The sequence below is a fragment of the Physella acuta genome, unplaced genomic scaffold, assembly GCF_028476545.2.
Source record: "Physella acuta isolate Inbredline_101_S28 unplaced genomic scaffold, ASM2847654v3 ptg000258l, whole genome shotgun sequence".
Lineage (NCBI taxonomy): Eukaryota > Metazoa > Mollusca > Gastropoda > Physidae > Physella > Physella acuta.
In genome coordinates, this window is record NW_026731777.1 from 813,181 (window position 1) to 825,662 (window position 12,482).

Genomic DNA, 12,482 nt, shown 5'->3' on the forward strand with positions numbered 1-12,482 from the left:
AGTTTATTGAAAAATATATGATCGGATTTAAAAGACCGATCTTTAGTTTAATGTAGGTTGTTATTCCAAATATTATTCTTTTAAATCGAAAAGCGTTGTTTTATACCAACTCTGATTTCAAAAACGTTCATTATGCTGTAATACTTTAGCATTTATGATGACGATATATTTAATTCTGATTATAAACAAAAACATTTTGTTAACACAAATTGTGTTAAACAATTTCATTATATTCTTAAGTAATTATTTATTTGTTTTGACATTTATAATTAAATGTGTAGATATGTACATATTTATATTAAGAAAGTGATTATTTCCCCTATTTCACTTGTCTTAAATAATTTCCCAGGAATTATTATGTAAGAATTTTTTAACAAGAATTACAAAACAGATTGTGTTACATTCATTGTTTTTGGTTGTAGTATGTGTATATTTTGTTTGTTTTATGTTTAGATTGATACCATTTTTGTTTTGTCGGCCTACATTGTGTGTATTCTTATTTCTTCAGAGTGCTACTTTCAATTTATTTTACATCACAGCGAAGTAATGACATACAGCTAGTAATTATATAAATATATATATATATATATATATATATATATATATATATATATATATATATATATATATATATATATATATATATTTATAAAATACACGTTTATAGAACGCGTTAAAAATTCGGCGCCTTTTTTTTTTGCTCTTTTCGCTCCCCCTACAACGAAAACCTGGATACGCCTCTGGCAGGATGCCATTGTTTATGTCGCCATTACACGTGAAAACCAAATTGTCTTTAATTTTCTTTTACTTTTTATTTAGTTAAATAAAATATTAAAAAAAAAATACATACAATCTTTAGTAAAGTCCGAAAAAAACAGACATGATTTTAAAACCATTTTAATTATAACTAAGCCGCGCATGATTTTAAAAAATTTTAATGGGCCTCTGGTATACATTTGAGACTTTTTTCGCTCGAGTTCATTGAAGTTTAAGATGTCAAAGTGCTTTCATTGAAATCATTCAATAAACGTCATCAAAAATTGTGTAGCGCAACAATTTCAACATCATGTAAACAAAATGGCGCGACTGTAAATATTTATAAAAATTCATCTTCAACTAAACCAGATAAAAAAAACTGCACCAACCCTCTAGTTTACCATGGCAATATATTTAAGCAGTCTCAAACAGGCAGCTGTAGATTTTGTCATGGGTGGGACTACACAGGTAAAGCCACGGGTAAAACCTTAGTGTAGCGTCGTGAATTCGGCTAAAACAACTTAAGTAATGTGGGAGAGAGTTAATTATTTAGAATTAATGAATCTGGCTTTAAATATGAGTTTATTTTCGTTTATTTTAATAAAATATTATAGATAATTTATAATAGATCATCATTGATGGTTAAATCAATTTAAATATCCTGAAATTAATTTTTATCAACCCTGTTCGAGATAGTAACTTATAGTAAAATATTATTTAGAGTAGCTTCCCTTCCATTTCTATTCGTATGGAAATGGATTTTAAATATGATTGTCTTGTATTTGTATAAGCCTACAAAGCATTTTGTTTAAAATTCTGCCATTTAAAAACTGAAATTACTAACAAACAACACCATCAATTCTAGAACTATTGTGAGATGCAACTTGTATCTATGTATAAAATCACTTTTGTGCTAGATATAATGTTTATTTGTTCATTACTTGATCTATAGGCTTACAGTTTGAGTTTTTTTAAATTATTGTTTGAGTGTTCGCTATTTTCATTTTAGGTTGTATTTTCCCTTTAGTGATTCTATCTTAAATTATGACAGTTTTTTTTTACTTCTCTTTACCTTAATTAAACCCCAACCTCCATCATATTTCGTTGTCAATGTCACGACAAGTCATAATCCGGTGCGTTAGGAATACGGCCATCAGCATGGGGCCGCGTTAGAGCACCAGTAGGCTATCGCACTCTGTGAGATAACGTACTTTAATTCAATAGCGCGAAACTGCCCAAAAAATTAGTAATGTTACATCTTTTGAGGACAGTTTTTTGGACTTAAATTTAAATATCATGTTGACTGTCTGGCCTAATACACAGCTCTTAATTTTCGAATATCACTTTTAATGTATCAAGATTTAGATCAATAATTTACTTAAAATAAGTGTCTTCTTATCGTCCATTGTGTTTTAATAAAGCGCAGAGCAGCTTCAAAATCGGACGGCCATCCTGTTTTCACCAAATTTCTTTTGGAGCTTAATATGGGTAGTCTAGTTCTATACGGTGAGAGCTTAAAAGTTTTTAAAGGGCCGAAAGTCTCAAGACAGCAAGCTTGCAGAAATAACCACGTATGTTTAAATGGACGAGGGATAGATGTGTGAGGGGCTGTTTAATTGAACACCAACATAAGTAATCAAATTAAACGTCGCATAAGTGTCAAAACGGCAGTGCTTGTTTTTTCCCATATAATTAGCCAAACAGTCGGCGGTACCGGTACATGCGTCACGCGCGAGCGTTAACTCGGTGACCATGTGCTAAGTGGGGGATAAAACGGTTGGTTTCAAGAAATGCGACTCAGCATGCTAATTACATTTCTTGACCCGTCTCAAAATCACATCGCATGAATTCTACCCAACCTGTCCCCACCACAAATCACAATTTCTATCTGAAACAATAGGTTCATCACTATATTTGTTCTGTAATAGCGCCCGCTGTCATAACTATATTAACCCAGTAAGATCGACATCATTTATTTGCGATCTAATGTTGATTTGATTACTGCATAAAAAAAAGTGTTCAAAAGTTCGACCTCCACTCAATTGTTGTGGTCTTGGATGCACACTATTAAGTCTGAAAAGGTCTATTAGTCATTCATTTCAACCATATTAAAAAAAGAAAAATTACAATACAAGCATATATAATAAAAATAAAAATTCATGTTAAACCATAAAATCAACACAACAGATATGCGAATAGACAATTTTTCAAGGGAAACTACTCTATTATTGTTTTTAAACATGGCCGCTGCTTGTATTTACTTATTGTTGTCTCGAACATGGTAGTTTAAAGCTTATTCCAGGATGTTTTTGACTGGTTTGGTCATGGATTGTGATTTATTAATCAATTATCTGTTATATTATGTAAAATATGTCATACATATGGCCAAATGAAAGAAATATTCATTAGTTACCTCCACCGCACATAACTAGTTTCGTTAGAATTTAAGACGCTAAACTAAGGTCTTACCAAGACACTTGCCATAGTGTCCTATACTCACGTCCTATAGTGTCCTATACTCACGTCCTATAGTGTCCTATACTCACGTCCTATGGTGTTCTATACTCACGTCCTATAGTGTCCTATACTCACGTCCTATAGTGTCCTATACTCACGTCCTATAGTGTCCTATACTCACGTCCTATAGTGTCCTATACTCACGTCCTATAGTGTTCTATACTCACGTCCTATAGTGTCCTATGACAACCTAAGTTCAGTCTGAAGACCTAAACTGTGCAGTCTCGGCAAGGTTATATTATTGGATGTTTAAAGTCCTCTAAGATGAGTTACTTGCTTACAACATTATCATCTAAAAAGAAGAAGTTGACAAAGTCATACGTAAAACTAAAGATGTGGTTCAGGTATAGAGATTTGTGAGACACACAGATGCTAGCTGTTTACAACTATATGACATTCTCTCAAAAACTGCAGATGACTTGGCTAACATAGCAGAAATATGCTTAGTGGAAGTGGATAAATAGCCATCTACACACAGTACTTTGATATATTCCTCATAACTTCCACAATCTTTTTTTTTCAACGGTCAACATATTAAGGTTGATTGGGGAACACCTGATCACACCAAATTTATTGGTAGTTTCAAGCACAAGCAAGATTTCATTGGTGTTGTTGAAGTAATATATAGAGGTGCAATGAAAGGGAGAGTAAAGGTTGGGAGTCTATTATACCCACAAGCTGTTCTAAAATATCACTTGATTTACAAGGTCGCTACGCCTCTGGTGTCTACCAGGCAACTTGTTTAATACAATTTCAGCCTGACTGGAGCCAGCTGCCGAACGAGATTCTGCTGCAAGTCTTCAGTTACCTTAGCAACAGCGACAAGTACCACGCCGCCCTCACCTGCAAGTCCTGGCTCCGTCCACTCTCAGTGCCGTCCCTGTGGCAGTCCGGAGATTTTGTTTTTGACTGTAAAAGCGACGAAAAGGCCATCCGGTTTGTTGACATCACCGGCAAAACATTACGTCATATTAAGGTAGAATGTAAAAAACTTGAAAATCTTCAATTGGGTAAGTCACACAGAGTATAGTAAAAATGTATGTGTATGTATATTAAGAGTATATTACATGTGTAATTTCATGCGTAAATTACACGTGTACTTTAATGCGTAAATTAATTGTGTAATTTCATGAGTAAATTACGTTTGTAATTTCATGAGTAAATTACATATCTAATTTCATGAGTAAATTACTTGTGTACATTCATGAGTAAATTACTAGTGTAGTTTCATGAGTAAATCACATGTAAATTTTCTTGCTTTGAATAGTATTGGAATACCACCCATCTTGTTCAGAGAAGATGTATCTGTTTTTAGCCAGCCTTTTGAATTCAGAGAATCACCAGCTGTTGACCTTCAGACTGAAAAATCTGAACAGTTTGGAAACGTATTGCGGTGGGGAAAGGTCAACGCCGTTGTCTGAGGTCGCTAAACTCCTGAAGAGATTCTTGAAAGTCCAGCGACAGCTTCGTGTCCTTGACCTTAGCAATAGCGAAAAGTCTGTGAGGTTCTGTTTCAAGGAAATTCTTACCGTGAGGCAAGGTTAGTTAGGACAGTCTAACATCGGGCCTTGAGTGGTGGGCTTACAGCAATTTATAGACCGTTTATGTTGGGCTTAGAGAGATGTGTCAATAGAAACAACACGAGGGGCGGGATAGACGGCGAGACGTTGGGTGTCTACAAGACAGTTCAATTACATAAATGCAGAGGCGTAGCGAGGGGGGGGGGGGCGTGTGGTGCGGACCGCACCGGGTGACACCATTTAGGGGGGTGACACCAATGCAAAAAATAGCAAAATATAGAGAAAAACTTGAGGGGGGGGGGTGCAAATTGAAAGTTTGAGGGGGGGGGGGTGCAAATCGAAAATATGAGGGGGGGGGTGACACCATTAAGTGCCGCACCGGGTGACACCCGACCTCGCTACGCCACTGCATAAATGTAACAATGTTTGTCTTTAAGTTGACCCGATTGTGGCTCAGTGGGGTCAATTACTTGTGAAATTTTTATACTGCTAATGTATCAGATAATCAAAACAAATACATGCTAATGTTTCAGATAATCAAAACAAATACATGCTAATGTATCAGATAATCAAAACAAAAACATGCTAATGTTTCAGATAATCAAAACAAATACATGCTAATGTATCAGATAATCAAAACAAAAACATGCTAATGTTTCAGATAATCAAAACAAATACATGCTAATGTATCAGATAATCAAAACAAATACATGCTAATGTATCAGATAATCTAAACAAATACATGCTAATGTTTCAGATAATCAAAACAAATACATGCTAATGTATCAGATAATCAAAACAAACACATGCTCATGTATCGTCTAACATAAATAAACAATAAGTAGAAACTTATTGGGGTGACACCAATGCAAAAAATAGCAAAATATAGAGAAAAACTTGAGGGGGGGGGGGGGGTGCAAATTGAAAGTTTGAGGGGGGGGGGTGCAAATCGAAAATATGAGGGGGGGGGGGGGTGACACCATTAAGTGCCGCACCGGGTGACACCCGACCTCGCTACGCCACTGCATAAATGTAACAAGGTTTGTCTTTAAGTTGACCCGATTGTGGCTCAGTGGGGTCAATTACTTGTGAAATTTTTATACTGCTAATGTATCAGATAATCAAAACAAATACATGCTAATGTTTCAGATAATCAAAACAAATACATGCTAATGTATCAGATAATCAAAACAAAAACATGCTAATATTTCAGATAATCAAAACAAATACATGCTAATGTATCAGATAATCAAAACAAAAACATGCTATTGTTTCAGATAATCAAAACAAATACATGCTAATGTATCAGATAATCAAAACAAATACATGCTAATGTATCAGATAATCTAAACAAATACATGCTAATGTTTCAGATAATCAAAACAAATACATGCTAATGTATCAGATAATCAAAACAAACACATGCTCATGTATCGTCTAACATAAATAAACAATAAGTAGAAACTTTATTTATATATCCCAAGGCATGAAATTGCTGATAGCAGCTGGCAAATACTGCGGCACCACGCTACATACCCTTGCTATCGCCAGGCTCGTTAGCTTGAAAAGTAGTTTCCATAATAGCATGAGCTATCTTCCGCAATTTCGAAACGCCATCTCTGGTTTCAGCAAGTTATCAGGTGGGATGAATTACGTCATTTTTATAGTTACATGAATTAATATTTTTTTCTAGTCTTGCACATTTTAAGTAAATAACTATTATTATTAGTGTAATGAATAATCAATCTTTTATTCTCCTATGAATAAGTGTGATGGCTTATGATGGTGCTTATAAATGTACATGGAAGTAAACTCCGATTATATCTCGTGTTCATTAATCGCTATTTAGTCTGGAGAGTAGACAAACACTTCTCAATGTAGCAGTTCATTCCGTTTTAAAAGTACCTTGACCATCCAACTCTAACAATACCACCCAATGCTGATAAGATCTTGACTCACTAACTCAGACCAGACTCTTACAACGCAACTCTAACAAGACCTTAACAATACACATCTTAACTCTGAACAGATTTTAACCACTAAGCTCTGATTCGATCTTGACCATCTATATCTTGCAAGACCTTGACCACCTAACTCTAACAAGACCTTGACAACACAGCGCCTAGTTCTCAAAAGACTGACTCTATATAACCGTAATATTTAGTTTCGTATGTTCTTCTCGTGTGTTTACCATATGCCACATAACGAGAGGCCTTGTGACTTTCAGACCTTGACCTCAGCTATGGTTATCTGGAAGATGACCTGCTACTCAGCCTGGCTAATACATCAACCAGCCTCAAGGTGATCACAGTTCGAGCTGACAAAATCCCAGAGTTAGAAAGTCAAATTACCGCTCTAGCATGGGAGAAGCTTACAGCGGCCTGTCCTGAGCTAAAAGCGATTTTTCACATCAAGCACAAATTTGTGAGCTGATGTTTTAAAAATGCATAAAATCCTTCAGTATAACAAGATTTTACAAACCTTCAGTATAACAATTTTTAATAAACACTAAAAAAAAAGAAAGACAGGAAATATTAACATCAGTTTACTTTTGATATTAACCTAAAAGTTGTGTCTGTCTGCTAACAGTTTTAACACACATACAGAGGCGTAGCGACCCTTCCCGGCGGGCGGGGACAAACTTTCGATTTGCACCCCCTCCCCCTAACGTTTGATTTACAAACACCCCCTCAAACTTTTCAATTTGTTTTTCCAACCCAACACATATGTCCCCCCCCCCCCCGCTCCCCCTAGCTACGCCTCTGCATACATCCGCTTTTACTGCAGTAGCTCAACAAACTGCTCACGTTGAATTTATTATTTTATTTATTTATTACACTGAGTAACATTGTGTTATTTCCAAGAGGATCAGTCATAATTCTATACAGAATTGCAAAGTAATCTTAACCTTATTCCATTCAGGAGTCGTACTCCCAAGACCCAACATTGATACTCACACCATCCATGCCACTCTATCAAGTCAAGTGGAAAGCTGGTGCCGCCATCGCTAAAGAGAACTTAGAGAAGTTCTTTCAACATGTGGCACAGAACTTTCAGGTGAGAGGGATGAGAGGGACCCGGTAGTGTGCAAAAAGTAGATACAGAACTTTCAGGTGGGCTAGTTGACGCTTATGAATCTTGAATACAAAAACTCATGATTATAATCATATAATTGGTCTGTGTTTACAGAATACCATACACCACCTTCATCTACAGACGGGTGTCCGCCCTGACACGGAACGCTTTGAGCTTGTGTTCAAAAGGTAGGTGAGCTTTGCTCTTCTGTGTTTTGAGGCTTTTAAAATAGATTTTTTTGGCTAAACCACATTAGTTGTTTGAGTTGTAAGTAGTGCCGGAGACAAAACTTATTAAAAGCGCACCCCCCCACGCATTTTTTTGTGTCCCCGGGGACAAACTTTCGATTTGCAACCCCCCCCCCCCCTTCAAACTTTCAATTTGTTTTTCCAACCCATTTTAGCGCCCCCTTACGGCCAGCGCCCAAGGCGACCGCCTAGTTCGCCTTATAGGTAGCGCCGGCCCTGTTTGTAAGGAGTTTGATTTGTAAGTAGTTAAACACATCGCCTAAGCTGTAGCAAGATGATATGCCTACATTATAATCATTATATATCTTTTTGTATATTTGATGTTTTCTAAATCAATAAAACCAATTTTATATTTCTTTATTTCTTATCACTGATAAGTGGCGGGAGAGTTGGTATGTTGCAACTCACAGATAAAGTTGTAAAGCCCCCCTTTTAGACCTAACGAGCTATAGGGTCGATGAACTACAGTTTGTATGTATCTTGAGCCCGGCATATGGTGTAGTCAGCACAATGCTCAACTGTTAAGTACGGTGTGCCTTTATGATGTGTGTCATCAATGGATGTAATGCTGTTATTTCTACCCTACCTGTGTATCATCAATGGATGTAATGCTGTTATTTCTACCCTACCTGTGTATCATCAATGGATGTAATGCTGTTATTTCTACCCTACCTGTGTATCATCAATGGATGTAATGCTGTTATTTCTACCCTACCTGTGTGATGTAATGCTGTTAATTCTACCCTACCTGTGTATCATAAATGGATGTAATGCTGGTATTTCTACCCTACCTGTGTATCATTAATGGATGTAATGCTGTTATTTCTACCCTACCTGTGTATCATTAATGGATGTAATGTTGTTATTTCTACCCTACCTGTGTATCATCAATGGATGTGATGCTGTTATTTCTACCCTACCTGTGTATCATCAATGGATGTAATGCTGTTATTTCTACCCTACCTGTGTATCATCAATGGATGTAATGCTGTTATTTCTACCCTACCTGTTTGATGTAATGCTGTTATTTCTACCCTCCCTGTGTATCATCAATGGATGTAATGCTGTTATTTCTACCCTACCTGTGTATCATCAATGGATGTAATACTGTTATTTCTAAACTACCTGCGTGTCATCAATGGATGTAATGTTGATATTTCTACCCTACCTGTGTATCATAAAATGATGTAATGCTGTTATTTCTACCCTACCTGTGTATCATACATGGATGTAATGCTGGTATTTCTACCCTACCTGTGTATCATTAATGGATGTAATGCTGTTATTTCTACCCTACCTGTGTATCATTAATTGATGTAATGCTGTTATTTCTACCCTACCTGTGTATCGTATCATCAATGGATGTAATGCTTTTATTTCTACCCTACCTGTGTATCATCAATGGATGTAATGCTGTTATTTCTACCCTACCTGTTTGATGTAATGCTGTTATTTCTACCCTACCTGTGTATCATCAATGGATGTAATGCTGTTATTTCTACCCTACCTGTGTATCATCAATGGATGTAATGCTGTTATTTCTACCCTACCTGCGTGTCATCAATGGATGTAATGTTGATATTTCAACCCTACCTGTGTATCATAAATTGATGTAATGCTGTTATTTCTACCCTACCTGTGTGTCATCAATGGATGTAATGTTGTGATTTCTACCCTACCTGTGTATCATCAATGGATGTAATGCTGTTATTTCTACCCTACCTGTGTATCATCAATGGATGTAATGCTGTTATTTCTACCCTACCTGTTTATCATAAATTGATGTAATGCTGTTATTTCTACCCTACCTGTGTATCATCAATGGATGTAATGCTGTTATTTCTACCCTACCTGTGTATCATAAATTGATGTAATGTTTACGATTTCTACCCTACCTGTGTACCATCAATGGATGTAATGCTGTTATTCCTACCCTACCTGTGTGTCCACAGTTTGCAGGCGTGCAAAAATCTGGACACCCTGTCCCTGTGTTTGAAAAGCTACAAGAGTGGTGACGTAGAGATGTACATGCTGGCAATAAAAGATGTCATGACGCGATGTCCAGTGTCATGTGACGTCACACTGAACGGTCAAGTTGTGAAGGTGGGGTCAGGAGAGTTCACCGGGTTGACCAGTTGACGAATGTTTTTTTTTAGATCGGTGGTAAAACAAGGTAGTACACATTAGCATCTGTGTTTTTCATTTATCCTTTTAAAAAATGGGTCCATTTAACTATTTGTTTTAAGTTTTGACTTGCAATCAATTTATCAATGTCAAGATGAGCTAGATGAAGAGACAACTATTGAAAGCTGATTAGGGATGGTTTGGTGAGATCTTAAACAGAGGGTTAGCGCAGGAGCCATAGTATGGAGGTAAACAGATCTAGAACAATAACATGGAGGCCAGCAGTTCTAGAACAATAACAATGATGAAAACAATACTAAAAAGCTGATAATTGCACCCCTTCTACTCGGTGATTTTAAGTTACCAACCGGAGAAAAATGTCAGAAAAACTCTTGATTTGTATAATAATATTTACTAATAATAACAATAAGTAGTTTCAAATGCATTTAGAGTGAATTATTTCCCATATTTGATTGTATACTTGGTCAAGGGAATCAATTGCAATGAAATCTCTGTATTAAAACAATTTAGAAATCATTGTAGAAAGGGAAAAAAAACCCAGTAATGATATTTTATTTAAACGTCAATTAGACCACTGCATAACAATTTATAGTTAAAGATTTCACACATTAAAAACTTGTATACTTTTTTCAGCTACTTAGGTTAACAACGTTTATCGTTTTGCGTCTGTAATTTTTTTTAAACTGTAAACACTTTATTTAATACAGGCTGTACTATTTAAGTTTCTTTCTTTACCTTTAGATCCCATTTCAAAGAAGGGTCTATATTAAAATAAATTCACTGTGCAGGTTACATTTTAATATGATCAACACAAAAATGATCAACTAGCTGTCCTTCACAGAAAATCAATATTTTATCATAGGTTCGTGTGTTGCATGGTACCCAGAATTTAACCATTCGATTAACCGCATTCAATGATGATATTGATCTAACGTATCATGCAGTAGACAGAAGTTAAGCATGTAAAGAAAATACTATGCAATTGATTAGAGCATATTAGCTTCATGCATCGAATAGGTGCTAAAACATATTTAGCAGAAGACGAATTATGTAGCTATTGCTAGTTTATCTACAGAAAATGCATGTTAATTTTTAAAAAAATTAAGTAGTACAGTTAGTGTATTTTCTATAACATTTACATTCGTATTCGAAATTATTTTATTGTAATTAATATATATATATATATATATATATATATATATATATATATATATATATATATATATATATATATATATATATATATATATATAAATTTTTCAGTTGTTTATATACCGTTCAATTTAAAAAAAACAGTTACTTTTTTTTTAAATCTCTGTTCAACACAATAGCCTGAAAAATGAAATACGTACTCTTTAAACAATTATATAGTCTACATTCTCGTCGCCATTTGTTTATATAAATAATAAGATGTAAAAAAAAGAAATAAATCTATCTAATACTACTAAAACTCAACTTTGTTTACATGTTTGACTATTTATTTGTTTGTCTGATTTCTTACTGTAAGGAAACTGCTTTATATGGGGGGCTGTAAAATAGTATGTAGGTAGAGAATAATTTTTTATTGCAGACAGACACATTTATTTAAAGACGTTAATTAATTTATTGATTTATTCATACGTAGATTAACCACATTTGTTTTAAAGTTTTAGAACAATAGCTTAACTTTGACTTAATAGTGATGTTTGATAACTCATTTTTTGTTTGTTTGTTTTTCTGATTTGTTAAATGGTATTTTGTGTGGTAAATATTGTTCCTTCTTAAACACATTGTTAATTACAAACTTATTTAAAGCCGTTAATTAATTTTTAGATATATTCATGGGTAGATTAACCACAATTTATATAAAAGTTTAGAACTATGACTTTAGTATTAGTTAAATAATATATTTTCTTTATACAACGTTTTCAATTATTTTTCCTAAGGCCTACATGTGAATGACAAGGTTCACTATCAGGACCTCGCGGGGCACAGGGCAGGTGAAGTAGAGTGCACCTGTTTGTTTGTCCTAAGCATATGAAGGGATAGTGTGGTCAGAGACATGCTCGGCTGGAATGGTTTTTTTAAACGATAAAAACATGTTGTCTGAGACTTGGTGGGACACTGGGCAGGTGAAGTAGGGTTGAGTAAGTCACCTGTGACGTCAGCATATGAAGGGATAGTCCGAAATCGTTGTTTTCGGTGTTTTTATATGATAAAAAACATGTTTGAATGTGGGGTC

The 12,482-nt window shown here is 35.1% G+C and overlaps 2 protein-coding genes across 2 annotated transcripts; both read left to right on the top strand.

Moving 5' to 3' along the window:
- The first annotated feature begins 1,073 nt into the window (after positions 1 to 1,073).
- On the top strand, positions 1,074 to 4,818 carry LOC131938858 (F-box/LRR-repeat protein 3-like). Its single transcript, XM_059297081.1, has 3 exons — positions 1,074 to 1,224; positions 4,031 to 4,283; positions 4,541 to 4,818. Exons 1-3 carry the CDS (start codon positions 1,159 to 1,161, stop codon positions 4,816 to 4,818), a joined length of 597 nt encoding a protein of 198 aa, XP_059153064.1. The 5' UTR covers positions 1,074 to 1,158.
- Positions 4,819 to 6,308: 1,490 nt separating this feature from the next.
- On the top strand, positions 6,309 to 11,337 carry LOC131938891 (uncharacterized). The gene is made up of 5 exons (XM_059297117.1): positions 6,309 to 6,433; positions 7,021 to 7,217; positions 7,716 to 7,850; positions 7,983 to 8,056; positions 10,069 to 11,337. Exons 1-5 carry the CDS (start codon positions 6,379 to 6,381, stop codon positions 10,253 to 10,255), a joined length of 648 nt encoding a protein of 215 aa, XP_059153100.1. The 5' UTR covers positions 6,309 to 6,378; the 3' UTR covers positions 10,256 to 11,337.
- Positions 11,338 to 12,482: the final 1,145 nt, after the last annotated feature.

Coding starts and splice junctions, on each gene's coding strand:
- LOC131938858 (XM_059297081.1), top strand. CDS start 1,159: ATGGCAATATATTTAAGCAGTCTCAAACAGGCAGCTGTAGATTTTGTC. Junction 1,225..4,030: donor TCATGGGTGGGACTACACAG/GTAAAGCCACGG, acceptor ATACAATTTCAG/CCTGACTGGAGCCAGCTGCC. Junction 4,284..4,540: donor ACTTGAAAATCTTCAATTGG/GTAAGTCACACA, acceptor TGCTTTGAATAG/TATTGGAATACCACCCATCT.
- LOC131938891 (XM_059297117.1), top strand. CDS start 6,379: ATGAGCTATCTTCCGCAATTTCGAAACGCCATCTCTGGTTTCAGCAAG. Junction 6,434..7,020: donor TGGTTTCAGCAAGTTATCAG/GTGGGATGAATT, acceptor TGTGACTTTCAG/ACCTTGACCTCAGCTATGGT. Junction 8,057..10,068: donor TTTGAGCTTGTGTTCAAAAG/GTAGGTGAGCTT, acceptor GTGTGTCCACAG/TTTGCAGGCGTGCAAAAATC.